The sequence below is a fragment of the Vespa crabro genome, chromosome 20 (assembly GCF_910589235.1).
Source record: "Vespa crabro chromosome 20, iyVesCrab1.2, whole genome shotgun sequence".
In the NCBI taxonomy this organism is placed as follows: Eukaryota; Metazoa; Arthropoda; class Insecta; order Hymenoptera; family Vespidae; genus Vespa; species Vespa crabro.
The window spans coordinates 1,910,919-1,929,349 of NC_060974.1; the positions used below are offsets into that span (position 1 = coordinate 1,910,919).

Sequence of the window (18,431 nt, forward strand, 5' to 3'; positions counted from 1 at the left end):
GGAATTTAAATTGCCATCGGCTTCGCGCGTTGAGATACGCCGTGCTCGGTTGTATTAAAAAAAAAAACTGCTCGTCGAGCGATGTGAATATTCTGAGAGAATTCTCGACGAAAGCGAGTCAAAAGGACATCGTGGTTTTTGCCTCTCGTACTCTTACGATTTTCAATGAGCTTTCGTCCTCGTCTCGATCAGGCGCGGCTGATCATCTTAAGAAACAGAATAATCATTCGTTACAAGTGAGATCCATTTTCGCGGTGAAAAACAAATCAAAATTTTCTTATTAATCGATATCAACGAATGAACTCTCTCGGACAATACGTAAAAACTAATCCCATTTTCGAAGCTTATTTTCGTTTAAATCATTTTTCCAAAAAAAAAAAAAAAAAAAAAAAAAAAAAAAAAAGAAAAAAAAGATAAAAAAGAAAGGAAAAAAAGAAAAATATGGTAACATCCAATGTTGCAATTTCCGATGAGTAATCACGTTGCGATTAGAAGACCCATTTTGGGTGCGGTAATACGAGCACGGCAGGTCTTTGTTAGTCGATACTACCATGAGATAAGCCGCTCTTGATAACCAGAGGTCATTCTATCTAAAAATGATCTTTTCCTTTTTCTTTCTTCTTTTTTTTTTTTAATTTCTAATTTTCTTCGATATCAAAACGTATCTCTCGTACTATTTGATTATAAATGAAAAATGTTATTAAATTATACGATAAGTATTGGAAAGATTTAATTTGTGTTATTTACTTACTTGCTACTTGAAAAGTTTTATGATGGCACGAAAAAATACTCGTCGGTGCTCTAGGTCGAAATTGTGATATATTGATCCATTGAAGATTGCGTATTATCTCATCGACGATCTTCCATGATTCACCCATTTTTAATTCACGATAGAATCGATAAAATAATAATAAAGAAAAACATTCGCTAAGAAAGCTCACCGATTCTCTAATCTCTAACGATTGTGACGGAACGAATACTAAATTTAAAATATTTAAAATCTTATGTTAATTACATATATATATATATATATATATATATATATATATATATATATATATTATATTAGCAATCTGTGCAACTGTAAAAAAAAGAAGAAAAAGTAACCTTATACAAAGAATTATTGAGGACAACTGCTTTTACGCACACTCATACAAATAACGTTCTTCAAAAGTCAATATAAATCGCGAAACGCGTAAATATTTAGTTTATCAAACAAATCCTGTCTCCACTATATGATACTTCTTTTATCGCATCACACGAAAAAATCGATTCATATAATAATGCCTCGTGCAAGTTGCCAATGATAATCTGTAAAATAAAATAAAAACAAGATTGTTATTACATATGTATATATTTATGTTCCAAATAAAATTGTTGGTTTATGAAATATGAATATAAATGAATTATACATCCATTTACTTTTTTTATTTTCCTCTCTCTCTCTCTCTCTCTCTCTCTCTCTCTCTATATATATATATATATATATATATATATATATATATATACACATATTTTTAGGGCATCTTTTTTTTCTCCTTTTCTTTCTCTCTCTCTCTCTCATTTCACTATTCGCTCGATCTCTCTCTTTCTTTCTCTCTCCCTCTCTCTCTCTATGTACACATATAGCATATATATATATATATATATATATATATATATATATATGCTATATAAATATGAGAAGAAATTCGATCGATAACAATTAATTAATTAACAATGATTAATATAAGTATCCTCGCAACGTGAGAAAAGCAACGATATAATGAAAATATGTCCTGAAAGTTCGAAAACGTTCATGCCGCTTCATATCTGCGGCAAGGTACAGACGTGTCGATTTTATTTATTGATTATACGTCGAATACGACACTGTCACAATTTACGAACATTACTTCGTAGAAATAATATATTTAATAATCGATTAATATAACAGAATAAGGTGTACGTCAGTGAAAAATAAACTAATTACCTACTAATTATGATGACGATGTATAGATATTACGTCTATTTCACGATCACAATGGCGACTGAATTGCCGAGCCGTAACGAATCCAGCCGAGAGTGACCGAATCTCACCGAGCATACATGGAAGCATCATTTTGCATATGGCAACCTAGTAAATTTTCGATTTATTCCTCGAAAATATGGAAATTGTAAAAATACGATATGCGAGCTCAAAAAATATCAAAATAAACAGTTTATTGTTTAAAACTATCGAAATGCATCACTAATATATGATATAAATATAAAAATATATATAAATTAAATTTAGAAAAATAATATAAACAGAGATATAATATGCGTAATATATGTTACTTTTATTATCGCGAACATTTTTCTAACGCAATATCGATATAATTTGCGAATATTAGTACGTGGAAATCACGCATTCGATAATCGATTGATGTATTAAAAGATGTACAATAGAATAAAAACTACTACTTACATGCAATTAAGAAAAAGATATTAATTTTGGGACAGGTAGGAAAATATTAACTGATCTTCTATACGTTCATCATATAGTTTACAATCCTTCCGCTCCTACGTGGAGCGCCACTTTCAATATGACTAATATTTCGATATTTCCAAGTATCTATTTTTACGATTTATTACTCGAAAATATAAAGTTTGTAAAAATATGATATACGAACTCAAAAACCATAAAAATAAACAGTTTATTGTTTCAAAACATAGAAATGAATCACTAATGGACGATATACAATATATATATATATGTATATATATATATATATATATATATATATATATATATATATATAAAATTTCTAGTAAAATAATTTAAAGGGAGACTTAATATACGGATGTAACTTTTATTTTCGAAAATATTTGTCTAACGCGATATCGATATAATTTGCGAATACCAGTTCATGAAAATCACGCATTCTAGAATCAATTGATTTACTAGAAGAAGATGTGCGTTAGAAAGAGATCACTAATTACCTCCAATTATGAAAATGACATTAAATCTGTATTAACTAGAAATGAATTAACATGATTTTATCAAATAGTTGACGATCTTGCCGCATCTTCATTAAGCGCCAATTTCGAAATGCCTGTTTTTTCGATATTTCAATATTTCAAAATATCTTCACGATCTATTTCAAAATATAAATATTTCAAAATATAAATATAAATATAAATATAAATATAAAAATATTATATATATATATATATATGAGCTGAAAACTCATTAAAATAAATTGTTTATTAGTTCAAACTATGAAAATAAATAAATATTATATTAATGCATTTGAATTACATTCTATTTAAATAATATTAAAAGTTATCATGTAAATATACATAGACACACACAAATGCTTATTCTCTTGCTTATTTGAACGACTGTAACTTGGATAATTGGTCAAAATGAGATTCGAATTAGTCGTAATAATAAAAAATAAAATTTTCTCATTCCACAGTTCATTAAGAAATTACATTAAGAAATAAAATGAGGATAGAAAATTGTCCATGTTCAATGTTTTTCCACTTACCGTTGACTGATTTTTCAATAATCAAGAAATTACCGTTTGTAACCTGACACAGTTAAACTCACAGATATCCTTAATGAAGAGATCGGATAAATGACTATTCTTTTCTAAAAAAAAAGGAACGGTAATAAGAACGTAGCTATTACGTTTGACTCTGATTTCGTTAGGACTCGACGTCGACGAGTAACGAACGTAGAAAGAAAATAATATTTTTCTTAATAAGCCAATATTCTTTCAACGGCTCAGTTGGATACCTTTATTCTAGCTCGTTACGACTATTTCTCTCTTTCTCTTTCTCGTTCTTGTTTATTTCCAAAGCAATACCAAATGCGTATGTATATATTTAACTCCCTCGTAATTTCAATCGAACGGGAAGAAAATAAGTAATATACTGGTTCCGTCATGATCCGTCAATTCACGAAAGGGTGGATTTATATATATTTCCAACGTTACTCAATGAGGATACAAGGTATTTCAGTATATCGCAATTATATCAAAACGGCGAAACGGAGGTGGAGGTGATGGTGGATGGAAGGAACAGGGAAGGACTGGGAAGGCTGGAAAGCAGCCGGAGATTGAGTCGAGGCTCATAACTCTTGCCGGTCGTAACGTTCAGCTGCAGACTGCTCGGCCCTGCGTTTCATAGGCCGCCAGATGTTACGTACCTACATATCAGCAGGTACCACTTCACGTGCGCGTACGTATTCATTACTAAATTACAGGCGTGGCAAGAGAATGAGAGAGAGAGAGAGAGAGAGAGAGAGAGAGAGAGAGAGAGAGAAAGAGAGACTGCGTGTAAGTGTAAGTTAGTGCGTTTCAACCGCGAATTGCCGATGGCACGTAAAACAACGTGGTTTGTTCATGTTTGTTTAGCAACGGGTCACTCTCTCTCTCTCTCTCTCTCTTTCTCTCTCTTTCTCTCTCTCTCTCTTTCTCTCTCTTTCTCTCTCTCTCTCTTTCTCTTTTGTGCTGCTGCAGGCTATTTCTCGTTTACTCTTTGTATGTATACATATGTATGTTGAAAGTGCTGAAAAGAGAGAAAGAGAGAGAGAGAGAGAGAGAGAGAGAGAGAGAAAGGAAAAGAAAAAGACTTGAATCTCGTATAGTACCTCTCAGCCATTCCCGACGTTACCACATTTTTTTAAATAATCGTGCAAGTAAGAGGATTATTTTTCCGATTTGCCTTCCAATCCTTCTCTCCAACATTCCCGTGAATTAACGTCGAAGCCTTTTCGTTGCTCGAGAAAGAAGACCTTGCCGATTCTTTTTTATAAAACGAGCTTGCCCCTCGTGGAAATTCTCGAAAAATTCATCCCTCAAATGAATAACGTTCTGACGTGCTAGTGCAGACTGATTTACAGACATGATTGACACAAAGAATTATATGGGAAGTCATTAACGCATAGGATATCAATGTGTTTTATCCATTTAAATTCCTTTCAAGTGGATAGCGTCTCGTATTTTCAAGTACCACCTTCAACTACCTCTAAATCTTTTCATTCACACGTTATCAGGAAAAATATTTCGATGAAAAGTTATTCAAATTAATAAGAAACTTTTGAAACGTGTACGATGATATATATTTTTCTTTTTTTTTTTTCATTTTATTTCGTATTATTAGATTCTACCTACGTGAAAAGCATTTTGTATCATTTTCTTAACCCCCAAGCGAAACGTCCCTTTTGTATGATATAAGATATAATAAAAATAAAACAAAAAAAGATAAAGCAAGAAAAGAAAAGAAAAGAAAAGAAAAGGAACAGATAATCAGTCTCCGTGGGGGTGTATCTTCTACATTATATATTTGTCGTCATCTTCTTTTTATTATCCCAAAGGATACGAAGCTAAGACGAGAAGTGTTGTTTACACTTTCGTTATTCGACGCCGGTATGCAATTATCTTTTCTACGCTTCGCGAACGAACGAGAAAGAAAGAAAAGGTTTTTTTTTTCTTTTCCTTCCCAACAGCGAAATGGCGAAAAATTCAATCTTGCTTTCCACGCACGCGTTCGCTCTTTCTCTCTCTCTCTCTCTCTTTCTCTCTCTCTCTCTCTTTTATCTTTATCTTCCTTCTTTCATACTACAGAAGTTCTCTCACCGCGTAAACCCGTCGGCTGGAAGTTGGAAAATGAATACATGCATTTCTAAAAAATGGCAAGAAAGACTGCTGCACGACGATCTCTCATTAGAATTTTCATTATTGCATTCGCGATAAAGAGAAATTATTGATATACCTATCGTTAGAGCAATAAGTTTGACCGTATCCATAATAATAATAATAATAATAATAATAATAATATTAATAATAATAATATTAATAATAATAATATTAATAATAATAATTATTATTATTATATACGTACAGGTATACGCAGAGACAGTTTAATGTTGTGAACTTCTCGACGAAACATTGTGATACGTTCTAAACTCGAGAGCATTAAAGTGCATCGTTCCCCATCTCTCTCAGCAGTGACATTCGAGACCCGTAATTCGCAGAGAATGTTAAAGTCAACGTAACACACGGCTACGAATAGTCGAGATTCTACCGTACTAATTCTATTTCAAGTACGAATAATTATCGCGTTGTATGCGATACGTAGATGAGTACATTGAAATTCTCATTTCGACGGCCAGAAACATAACGGGCAAGGGACGTTTTCTCTCGTTGTTCCAATTTTACTAGAAACTTCGAAACCGTGCACGCGCACGGTATTTGAGAATCGCCAAGGACTTTGTCTTTCATCTCGCTCCTTTCCTATAACCAACAATGGAACAGAGAGAAGAAGAAAATGGTCGAATATCGGATATACGGATAATACGGATGCCGTTCCAATGACACCTAATTAAACCCTCTATTATGCTTCCAATATTCCGATTTATCCTCTATCGGACCAACCGGATCTACTCGAAATATGAGATAACCACCTGAGATAGACGGTTGAGGATTGTGAATTAGAGAGAAAGAAAAATAGAAAGAAAGAGAGAGAAGGACAGAGAAAGAGAGAAAGAGAGAGAGTAACCTTGAGAAAAGTGCACGTGCGTATACATAAGGGATGAGTCACGTAACTCGTTAAAAATCAATCTTCAAGAATATCGGAAAAAGAATTCGTGGAAATGAAAAGACTGTCACTCGAATATCTTCAAGATCATTCTTAATTAGTATAATGAGCGAATTTTTAACGACACTTACGAAAGTGTTAACACTGATCTTTTCATTATCATAGATTATGAACGTTACAAATCAAACGACTTGTTCTATATATGTAACTCTACATAAAGCAATAAAGGAAGGATCTCTTCTCCTACGAATTTCCTTCGTTTATCTATATGTGCTAACGGAGCAAAGGTAAGCTCCTTCCATTGGAGATCAATGATATTACAAAGCGTCCCGGTTCGATCATCCCTTTGACTGTTATTGCACGAGAACGAGAAAGGTAAGTAAACCTGTTGGTTTCTATCTTAATTCTCTCGAAGATCTTTACCTTCACGGTCTTAGCTTAGACCGATCTTTATCTCGAGAAGGTCAATGTATTTAATCGATCGAAAATAATACCCCCTCGACGTTTGTTAATTTTTTCATTCGATTTTTTTATAATATTCATCAGCGCTTTCTCTCTCTCTCTCTCTCTCTCTCTCTCTCTCTCTCTCTATCTATCTATCTATCTATCTTCCATTCTCTCTTTCTCAAATACTTCTCGAATAATATCTTTATAAGTTCAACGAGCTTTCAAAAGAGAAGTGAAAGAGAGAAAGAAATATCTGGAAATCTCGTCCGCGTCAAATTGAATTTGAGGCGAATTTAGGGAAGATAAAAAAGGTAAAGAGGAAGAAGGAATAAAAAAGTAAAGGTTAAAGAGAAAGAGAGGTATAGACGGGAACACGGGCTTCCCAAGATCCTAAAGTGGTCGGACTCGATCGAGAAGCGATAGAAGGAGAATAGAACTCTTAGTAGCCCATCGGGGTTGCCCCGGCCTCTCGAACATCAATATCGGACAAGATCAGAACTTAAGGCAATTGCGCACTGATACAACAAAGAGCATCGTCTAACGCGGTTATATGTCGTAAGCGAAACTCTATTGCTATATCCCATCTCCCAGCCGTCTATATTGGCCCTTCTCTCGCGTAGAACACAACAGTTCTCTCTCTCTCTCTCTCTCTCTCTCTCTCTCTCTCTTTCGCACGCGAGCGCACATACACACACATATACACACACTTGTCCTTCCTACCTTTACCTTTACTTCCTTCTCTTCCTCTTCCTCTTCCTCTCTCTCTCTCTCTCTCTCTCTCTCTATCAATAGCAACCTAATCTACTTTGCTAGCAAATAGTGTTCACGTTCCCCAGACAATGCTTCTCTGCCCTTCTCTTCTCTTCTCTTCTCTTCTCTTCTCATCTCTTCTCTCTCTCTCTCTCTCTCTCTCTCTCTCTCTCTCTCTGTCTCTCTCTCTCTCTCTTTCTTTGTCTTCCTCTCAGCTTTTACCCCCCATCACCATCCTCGTACATATCTACTCGATATCTGCTGCAACTACTTCGCTATAGTTTCCGTGTTTCATGAGTTTCGTTAATCGTTCATGATTGGTCTTCATGAATTTTTTTTTTCTTTTTCCTACAAATACAACGACAAAATCTTTATAAACAACCTCAAGGAAAAATGTCGCCTATAATATGCACATTTCATGAGATATATATACGTTGTTCAAATATTATTTCGTAGCTAAACGATATAGCGAGTAGCCGATTAATTTTTACCTGAAATAAACTAATCAAAATTAATTCCCTGCTTCTACTACTTTTTTTAACTCTCTCTCTCTCTCTCTCTCTCTCTCTCTCTCTCTCTCTCTCTCTCTCTCTCTCTCTCTCTCTCTCTCTTTCTCTATCTATCTATATATCACTCTTCTCTCTTTCTTTCGAATCTCGAATAGCTAAAAAAAAAAACGGGAAGACTCATTTATCCTTCTTTTATTTGTTTCTTTCCCATCTTATTTTTGAAGAGGTTAGCACAATTTTTGTCAAGCACGAAATTTTTCAAACCTTTTTTTCAAACTTATATTAACCGATCTATTTAAACAATCGAAAATAATGGAACAGAACGAAATCCCGTCTACATCTCGATATCGCACTTTACGTGGGTTTTATCAAAATCATTGTTTAATCAAATTTAAAAATATGAGAGAGAGTGAGAGAGAGAGAAAATGAAAGAGAAAGAGATGTAAAAAAAAAAATCGTCTAGCTTTAAAAATAAAGTTGACAATTTATCGAGTCGGATTGTTGTTATCAGAATTTTTGGATAATTAACGTTTGCCAGGCCTATGATCAATTTCTTCACTTTTTACAGACGTTTTCTCGAGTGGCCTAATTCGTCAGAGGATGTCCTTCTATGCGGATATACCATCCGCCGAGACTAATAAAGAAAGAGAAAAAAAAATTAGGTACAGGAAATTTTTGAAAAAAATATTTAACTATCCTGAACGAAAATGGCGCGGTAAACGAATTAAAAGGAATAGATCGATGTTTGGTTGGTTTCGTTTTTGCACGTAAAAAATTCATCGTGATTTTTTGTATATATTGATCTTATAGAACATACTCATTTTGAGAAGCATTCGGCGAAAACAACGTGTCCAAATTGTTTGAATTACATTGAAACCGATGTAAAACATTACAACACTTGCATGACACATTTGATAGCTACTTCTTTACTACCAGTGTGGTAAGATATTTATTTGATATTTAAAATCTTTACAATTTCTGTAGTGATAATTTATTGTGATTTTTCTTCGTTTGTTACAGTATGTGCTTCTTGCCGTATTACTTGATCGCTTTCAAAGATACCGTTCACAGTTGTCCAAGATGTAAAATTTATTTAGGGACTAAATTTTCTAATAGCAGAAATTTCCTTGAACGATTGAAAACAAAGAAATCAGCCGACAATAATCTTTAAAAAAAAAAAAAAACTAAAATTTACCGACATATAAATCTTTTGTTAAAAATTATATATATTTATATACGCATGTATATACATATATACATATAATGTGTAATATGTAATTTCTATAGATAATATTCTCTAATGTTGAAAAAAATATTTTATTACTATAGAGTCGGTAATATAGAAATCGTACTAACGATAACCGATAATAAAAACATTGTCTATATATCATTATTGGATAATGCAGTTTAAACGAAAATACTCGAATGATAATTCGAAAATTCTTTTGCTTGAAATATAAATTGTACAAAGCGACGTTAGTAAATCCACCTCTGTAGATCGGTGTAAGAAGACCCTGAAACTGCCAGTCATTCGATAATTTGAATCCGTACTTTTGCGGTTTTCTCATTTATTAATGTTATAAAAAATCATTTGAAAAAGGAAAAAAAGAAAAATGGGAACAATACGTGTAATTGAGAATGAAAATCAATTTTATGCGGAAATGGCTAATATGGGTTCAAAATTGGTCGTTGTAGACTTTACAGCTTCGTGGTAAGTTCTTTAGAGGTTATGATTTCTTGTTAACCGTACATTTCTTTGTTAATATTTTAATATCTTAATTATAATAATAAAATTACCTACGTGTATATTATAAATTAATATTTAAATTTAATTTTAACAAAATTTCTTGTATTTTATTCATAGCCAGAAAATTTCTCTCATTTGCAATTGTTTCAATATATATGTATATATATATATATATCGAAAGATCGAGAATATTAAAAAAAATGTTAATATATATATATATTTTTTTCTTTTTTTTTTTTTCTATTTAAACAAGTATCATATGAATTCAAATTGATGTTTATTATCTATAGGTGCGGACCATGCCAAAGAATTGCACCAGTATTTGAGCAATTCTCTTTAAAATATCCTAATGCGATATTTCTTAAAGTAGATGTAGATAAATGTTCAGAAGTTGCAGCCATTCAAGGCGTCAGTGTAATGCCTACTTTTATTTTCTATCGCAACCGAACAAAATTGGGTTTTTGCCAAGGAGCAGATCCAGCTGGACTTGAATCAAAAATACAACAATATTATGGCAATGGTGATACTGAAGATACTGAGGGTTCAGTTACTGGACATGTACGGGATAATTATAATATCTATTATATTTTTGGAATGATATTTCTTGCTTCAATTTATTTATACTGGAATAAGTATCAACAATAAGCATAAAAAAGTTGTAACCTTCTTTCAATGAATTTTTAATATTATCTTAATGAAAAGAAAAATTGTCAAGTTGTCTGTTAGCTCTCAAACAAATATGGTTTTAATAAGTGAAAGTGTTCATAATTTTTTACTCTTCCTTGAATATTACATTCAGTTAAAAGTTGAATATATAATATTACCTATTAATTAAAATGAAGAAATTAATATTTGTCTTATTATGTTTTTTATTTTTATTTTTATTTTTATTTTTATTTTTATTTTTTTTTATTTTTTTTTATTTTTTTTTTTTTTATTTTTTTTTTTTTTTTTTTTTTTTTTTTTTATAAAACAAACCAAATGAATTTTGAATAATGACGAAATGTAAATTTCTTACGATATAATTGACGAAAATTTCATGAAAGTAAACTTAAGTATAATACAATTTTACTTATTTTATACAACATTAATATAATAAAATTTAATTTTAAATAACATTATACCAAATAATTTCTAATTCTTATGCAATCCCTTTAATGACATTTGACAAAAATTGTTTGCTTTACAGATGGATTTAAACACGTTCATTGCAAAAACACAGTGTGAATGTTTAAATGAATCGGATGACCACAACTTCGTGCAGTGCCTAACAACTGATGATGGATATCTAGAGAGTGATTGCGATGAACAATTAATATTATCCATTACTTTTACCCAAGCTGTTAAAGTACATTCCCTAAAAATCAAAGCACCAACAGATTCTGGACCAAAGAGTATTAAACTCTTCATTAATCAACCTAGAACTATAGATTTTGATATGGCAGATTCCAATACTAGTGTTCAAGATCTTACGTAAGTATTTATTATATTTTACCGTGTATTCATATGGATGCATACATTAAATTTTTATGCAGATTATTGCCCAAAGATATCGAAGAAGGAAATCCTATTCCCTTGCGTTATGTGAAATTTCAAAATGTACAAAATCTTCAAATCTTTATCAAAAACAATCAAGCTGGTACTGACACTACTAGAATTGATCAGTTGATTATATTTGGATCGCCAATCTCAACAACCAATATGGGTGAATTCAAAAGAGTTACTGGTAGAAAAGGAGAAAGTCATTGAAATATATTTAAAACAACAGAAGTAAAAAAGAGAAATAATTATAATCTAAATAATAATTGACCATGGCTACATAAAGATAATAAATGTTAGAACATGAATTTATGGTTAAATATTATGATTCACATGAGTGCTGATAAAAAAAGGATTTGTGTATTGTTTTTTATATTTTGTTAATTATATATTGTTACAAACTTACGAATGAAATACTGTATAAGATTTCATAATGAGATATATAAACCTTATAACAGGATCTAGCCTAATTCATATTTCCTTAGTGATATAAAATTACTTTGTAATATGATTTCAAAAATTTTATCTTACTATTATTTATGGAGAACATAATTGTTCTTTATAATGAAGAAATAAAACTATAACTTATATCTGTGTTTGTGTATATCTTCTTTGTTTAATTTTGCTTTATTATATTTGGCCATGGTCAGCCTATACTAAAAACAAAAAATAAAATGAATGCATTTGTATTTATAATTTTATACAAGTAAAAAAACAAACATTATTTAAAAGTTACTCCATTAAATCAAATAATTAAAAATATTTTAATTCTGTATGATTTATAAAAATTAAAGATAATACTATTGATTTATTTTTTGGCATAATAATTACAATATAAAAATGTGTTTTAATTTGACATAGAATGTAGAAAACCTTAATACAGCTACTATATTACAAAAAAGACATTTAAAAAAATGTATAATTCTTATAAATGTCTATAGACAAGTTTTATGGATTCTCCAAAATCCTCCACATCGACAAGCACGCGTCCATCTTTGATCCCATGCTCTGATAGCAGCTGTCCTTGTCATATTCTGAACTTGAACTTTTCCACCACATCTAAAAACATTATATAAAATATGTACATACGTATACATATATTTTATATATTGTATATGTATTAAAGTTGCATATACAACTTTACTGAATACCTTGTGCATTGTTTAACAAGAAGTGGTTGTTTTCCAAGATATAAATGTCGAATGGTGTCTACTACCTGTCCACTATGCATACAGCCTTCCACTGGATTTAATTCAGGTGTAAATAATAATTGTTCGGGTTCTATACCATATTCCAACTAAATTCAACATTATAAAATTATTTAAATATTAATAAAAAAATGTGTGTGTGTATGTGTGTGCGTGCGCGCGCTTGTGCGGATATATACAAAAAGAAAAAAGTTTTTTAATTACTTGTAAAGGAAGACTTTGATAGAAAAGTACTGGTGACGTTAAAGCAGTAATACTACTGCCTTGATGTAACTGAGGTATCATTATTTGATTTGGTAGCAGACAACAATCATCTGAAATAAAAGAGAATGCTGACACCATATTGTTAATTCAAACTTACTTATATCTATTAGATCAACATTATTTACTTGTGTATGATTATTTAAATAGTCACATTAAGTTAATATTTAGAGTAAATTAATATTTTTAAATATGCTTTTGTAAATCATAGCTTTACACAAGGATCGGCTTATAAAAAATCCAAAATACATATATATATATATTCACATATGATATATATATATATATATATCACTTGGAATCACTCAATTAATTACTTTATTATGTTCTTTGCATGTTTACATATTCTAAATAATTATAATAAATTTAATTTTGATTATAAAACTAAAAATAAAAATCTACAAATAAATAAATCTACATTTTACATATCTCTATTTTCTTTTAAACCATCTTTCTCTGCAAATTTATTTTCAAATGCAAGTATAGGATTGTTTTCATTTATTTTAACTGTACAAAGATCTATAGATTCTTTTTTGCTATCAGTTTCTAAAGTTTTATTAATTTCTATAAATATTTCAGTTTTCTCATTTTTCGGACTTTCTATATCTGCAATAAAATAATTCAATTCTCTCTCAACTTGCTTTTCATCATCTTTATTATCTTTATCAGAATCATCCTTTTTACTATTTTTATTATCAGAATTATTTGTTTTACTATCAATAGAATCTATAATTGATGGTATTGTATGCTCTGGAAGAAACCAACGACTTTTACTTAAATCTTCTTTTTCACTTTCTTTATTTTTCTCGGCTTTTTCTGCCTCTCTTATCAAATCAATAAAAAATAAATCTCTTGGAGACATTGGTGTTTTTGGTGATATAATATTTTTATTTTCTTCCGATGGAGTGACTGTTACTAATTTCAAATAATTCTTTATAGAATTTCTGTTAACATTAGTCTCTTGTATATCCTCAATTTGTAATTCTTCATCATCTTTTTTTTGTGATTTTTCTGTAGTTACTATATTAACATTTTCAATATCGTTTTTTGACATTTTTCTGTGGATTACTAAAGGTGGAAGATCACGTTTTCTTTTTGAATTTTTCTGGATTGTATTGTCAGTTGCTTTGGAATTATTTATACTTTTCTTATCATAATCTTTTGATGATAAATCAAAATCAATTGATGTTTTATCATTGCTTTTATCCTTAGCTATCATTGGTTGAATATCTTCTCCTAATGATTGTGGAGGATAATTTGTGCTTTCTGATCCATATGATCTTTTTTTTACATTAATATTATGTTTACCTTTTATGCATTTCCAAATACTTATTAAAAATATCATAATAAAAATCCAAATTATTAATGCTATTATCCAAAATATAATGGACCAGAATTTAGGCCAAGCATGAGTAATAAAAGATGAGTGGCATAATAATGCCCATATTAATGGGCACATGATAAACCAATATCCCAAAAAAATGCAACATGTAATAATTAAAAAAGTTGGTATTCTAAATGGCTTAGAATATAAATGAGAACTTTTTGATCCACTTTCTTGTGATATAATTTTTTTTTCGTTTAAAGCCATTGAATTTTTATGTTTAAAAGCAAGCTTGTTAGTCATTATGTCTCATCAAATTATAAACACATATTCCTTGAAGTTTCTTTTGTATGAAATTCTTTATGAATTTTAAAATTTAATTACTAATTCACAAATACACCACACTATTTTAACAATTATACAGAAACCCTATAACTAATTGATATTTATATATATTATATGATCGCTTGAATTTACAAGCACTAAATCAAGGAATTGTTCCTCAGGCCATATCTAAATAAACCAAAGGAAGTGGTATTTTTATCTTACTTCCTACAGGCTAACATATATTTGATAAGAAATAGAGTGGCAATCCATGTATATATATATATATATATATATATATATATATATATATATATATATATATATATATATAAATATTTTCTTAATTATGGCACGATATTCAAGATACTTAATATACCTAATTCAATTTTTTTATATAATTAAAATCATTTGCACAAAAGAAAACTTACCTATTAAACCATCATCTATTTGTTGTTGTGTTTCACCATTAGGTTGAACAAGTTTGGATAATAATCGAAATAATAATGCCAATACATCAAGATTATCAGCACTACGTAGGAAAACAGGTAAACATGATGGACGAAGCAGACCCCAAATTCGTATGATGACAAGGAGTTCTCTTACTGTATTAAGTGCCTTATGATCTTTGAGTAATTCATACTGTATAAAAGCACAACATAAAATTATACTCTACAGAAGAACTTTTAAAGTAAATAATAAAAGTATATGATATTGTAAATACTAACACCACCACTTTTCATTTGCATTCGTTGCTCGGGAAGTCGTGCTAGAAGATTTAATGCTAAATCTGCAACCCACTGAATCAATTGCTGTAATGACTGTAATGTACTTGGTTCAACTGTAAATTCCTTTGGATCAAGATGTAAAAGTACCTGAAATAACGAAATAGATCTTATTAATTTACATATTATGAAAAAGTTATGAATTTAATATATAAGACAATATACTTTACCTTATCGACGTCACTAATAGGTTCTGTAATAACCGCTGCTAAACTTTCAGCAGGTCCCTTGTCATGAGATATTAAATCCGACGGCCTTAACAATGATTTAAAAGCTGTTGCCACTGAATGTATCATAAGTAAAGAGGATAAATCAGCTGCTTTGTTTTGACCTGATACTAACATTCTAGTAAACAAATATTGATAAAATTAATTTTTTGTTTGTATTACCATAAGATATTTGATTATTCATTTTTAATTAGATAAGATTATTATGTTTTATTATTTAATATATACCTGTACAAAGATGTTTTGATACAAAGAAATTGCACATAAAGGTACTGTTGTATGGGTTGCGTTTGCCTTGTATAAGAAGCGTCTAATCGTTCGCATAATGTTTCTATCATCGAGGCTCTTAAACATAAAAGTACATCCAACCAATCTAAACCAGTAACTAAGCAATATTCCAGCAATGTACAAGCATAACCTAATGTTAATGATGGTCCTGCAAACATATATATTACAATAAAAATTATCCTCATATAATATACTTAAAAAAAAATTAGATTTTTAAAAGATAAATATATAAAAACGAACCTCCATCGGGCAAAAGTTTGTACAAATACAAACTACCATAAGTATCGCATGCTAGAAGAACGCATCCAAGCCATGAAATGTCCATATGAGCTAAAGATATTGAACTTTTAAAATATTTATTACTAGGTTCATCTTGTCTCCATGCCATTTTTAATGACGAATACGATACTTCTTTCAAACAATCTCGATTGAGACAATGAATTGAAGAATCTGCTAAAGCTACTATAACATAACTTGGTGGAGGTAAAGTTGTAACAATAGGCAATTTTGTTGTAGTTATTGCTGTAACTGATGACTGACAACGATATTGTGACTGATGTTGCCAAACCTAGAGAAAACATTTTTTACTTTAATTCGTATTTTTTCTTAAATATTCATAATCATTGAAATAAATTTACACATCTACATACTACTGTTTTAAATGGTTCCAATGACTTCGGTTGAAATAATTTATGAACGGGTTGTGACTTTTCCCTTAATTCCCAAACTTCTACAAAACCACCATTTTCGCTATTTGCTGCAACTACTAAGGAATCTGCATCTTCCCTTACTACAAACTTAAGATGTGTAACATTTGTACCTAAATATATGATATTGTTAGTCAATTAATATATAAATTAGCAAATATTTTAATATTTTAAACTTACAAGTATTATCTTTTGGAGCTCCATCTTGTAAGAAAAAACTTGGTAATGCTTGCGACGTAATTGTACACTTTTCATCAGTTTTACGTACCAATACTCTATAACATCTAATTGGTAAGCAAATACTACCACTACTCACAGCCACCAAAAAATGTCCATCTATGATAACATAAATTTTTTATATATAATAAGAATATGTCAACCACTTAACATTGTCAGAAAAAAATACAAATGAGTATACAAACTTTTCCCATAGCAAAGATCAACAGATGTTATTCTATGCCGTGTACTGCCTAAGCTTTCGGTAGAGGAACATATAGGATTTTGAAAGTCTTTTGTAATCATTACAGCACCAACCATTCCTGTTGTCGAAACTACTAATACACCTTCAGCTGCTCTACCTCCGAATTGTCTTACCGAAGGAGCAAAGGGTAAATGATTAAATTTTTCACTATAATGAATACTATCTTTCTTTTCAGCTACTAAACCAGTCTGTAAAAATGTATATTTATAAAAAAAAAATGAAAATATAAAATAAATACACGCAATTATTTTCTGATCAATATATATCATTTATTATTTCTCAAACCTTTTTTCCATTGTGAAACCAAGCTGCACCTAATATGTGTTCACCAACAAAACAAGTACAACCTATTAGCATCCAATCATTAAGAACATGATCTTTGAACATCCACAATTGAACATTTCCAGCTGAATCAGCTACCACAAGTTTGTCACCTGGTAAATCCCATTCTAATGCTGTAATTGAATGTTTACTAGAAAGTACCCTAAAACAAAAAACACTTGGAATAAAAACATACAAATGTAATATTTATCACTTGACATATCATGATTTATTGAATTTACTTATGAACGTGCCAAGGCATATTTAAATCAACGACATAAACATGCGAACCCCATGTTTTACCATTACTGTCTTCTAATTCTGTAACTGTCGTAAATGCCGCAATATTACGACAAGACAATGTGCATAATGATTGTCCATCATAAAGACTGAAAATTAAAATTAGATAAAAATAATAACCTTCAAATTATTGCTTTTTCTTTTTTTTTTTTTCTTTTTTTTTTCAATAATAGATTTAACAGTTAATAATTGATCGATGAAATGTACCTCTCTTGATTTGAAAATGATTTTGAGAAAGCTTTCCTATTGACAGTATAAAGCAGATCCATTTTTCCGATGATGTTCCTAAATATGTTTCTGATACGTAATTATTTATTTCTATTTATTGTATATCCAAACAATAAAATTGTAGAACAGTATATATATTATCGTGCAACAAATTAAGTTGCATAATTATTTTTAACTAAATGGTCGATACAATACGTATTAAAAAATAATATAAATACGTACATCCAGCGATGTGTCACGTTAACCCCATAATGCGCGTAATGCCACCTGCTTGTGTATCGACCATTGAGCGTATATTATGAAAGAACGGATCATAATCGTAATTTATTTTAAATAATCTAACTTAATTTTTTTTCTTTTTTTTTTTTTCATATTTTATATATACACATTACGTCCTATCTATCCTTAAGAATTTCTT

At 30.2% G+C, this 18,431-nt stretch overlaps 4 protein-coding genes and 1 long non-coding RNA gene across 6 annotated transcripts; 2 read left to right on the forward strand and 3 right to left on the reverse strand.

The window, feature by feature from the left end:
* Positions 1-756: 756 nt before the first annotated feature.
* On the reverse strand, positions 757-2,513 carry LOC124431116. Its single transcript, XR_006943915.1, has 3 exons — positions 2,447-2,513; positions 1,108-1,311; positions 757-860 (listed from the first exon to the last, which is right to left on the reverse strand). It is a non-coding gene; the product is annotated as an uncharacterized LOC124431116 (long non-coding RNA).
* A 4,334-nt stretch (positions 2,514-6,847) lies between these two features.
* LOC124431024 (lipopolysaccharide-induced tumor necrosis factor-alpha factor homolog) lies at positions 6,848-9,444 on the forward strand. Its single transcript, XM_046978384.1, has 4 exons — positions 6,848-6,942; positions 8,842-8,935; positions 9,084-9,213; positions 9,294-9,444. Exons 2-4 carry the CDS (start codon positions 8,884-8,886, stop codon positions 9,442-9,444), a joined length of 333 nt encoding a protein of 110 aa, XP_046834340.1. The 5' UTR covers positions 6,848-6,942; positions 8,842-8,883.
* Positions 9,445-9,750: 306 nt separating this feature from the next.
* On the forward strand, positions 9,751-12,154 carry LOC124430987 (thioredoxin-like protein 1). The gene is made up of 4 exons (XM_046978310.1): positions 9,751-9,984; positions 10,311-10,578; positions 11,210-11,493; positions 11,556-12,154. The coding sequence occupies exons 1-4, from the start codon at positions 9,887-9,889 to the stop codon at positions 11,767-11,769; spliced, it is 864 nt and encodes a 287-aa protein (XP_046834266.1). The 5' UTR covers positions 9,751-9,886; the 3' UTR covers positions 11,770-12,154.
* Positions 12,155-12,347: 193 nt separating this feature from the next.
* LOC124430938 (mediator of RNA polymerase II transcription subunit 16) lies at positions 12,348-18,420 on the reverse strand. Of its 2 annotated transcripts, XM_046978188.1 has the most exons (15): positions 18,236-18,420; positions 17,993-18,070; positions 17,728-17,874; positions 17,450-17,648; positions 17,106-17,352; positions 16,864-17,019; positions 16,627-16,796; positions 16,217-16,544; positions 15,917-16,124; positions 15,632-15,806; positions 15,405-15,551; positions 15,108-15,318; positions 12,972-13,081; positions 12,711-12,856; positions 12,348-12,618 (listed from the first exon to the last, which is right to left on the reverse strand). In XM_046978188.1, coding segments are annotated over exons 1-15 (2,448 nt in total). In that variant the 5' UTR covers positions 18,238-18,420; the 3' UTR covers positions 12,348-12,494. The 2 variants fall into 2 exon arrangements, with proteins under 2 accessions (XP_046834144.1, XP_046834146.1); XM_046978190.1 differs by lacking the exon at positions 18,236-18,420 and having other exon boundaries at positions 17,993-18,213.
* Positions 13,078-14,861, reverse strand: LOC124430947. Its single transcript, XM_046978211.1, has one exon. It carries the CDS (start codon positions 14,653-14,655, stop codon positions 13,450-13,452), a length of 1,206 nt encoding a protein of 401 aa, XP_046834167.1. The 5' UTR covers positions 14,656-14,861; the 3' UTR covers positions 13,078-13,449.
* Positions 18,421-18,431: the final 11 nt, after the last annotated feature.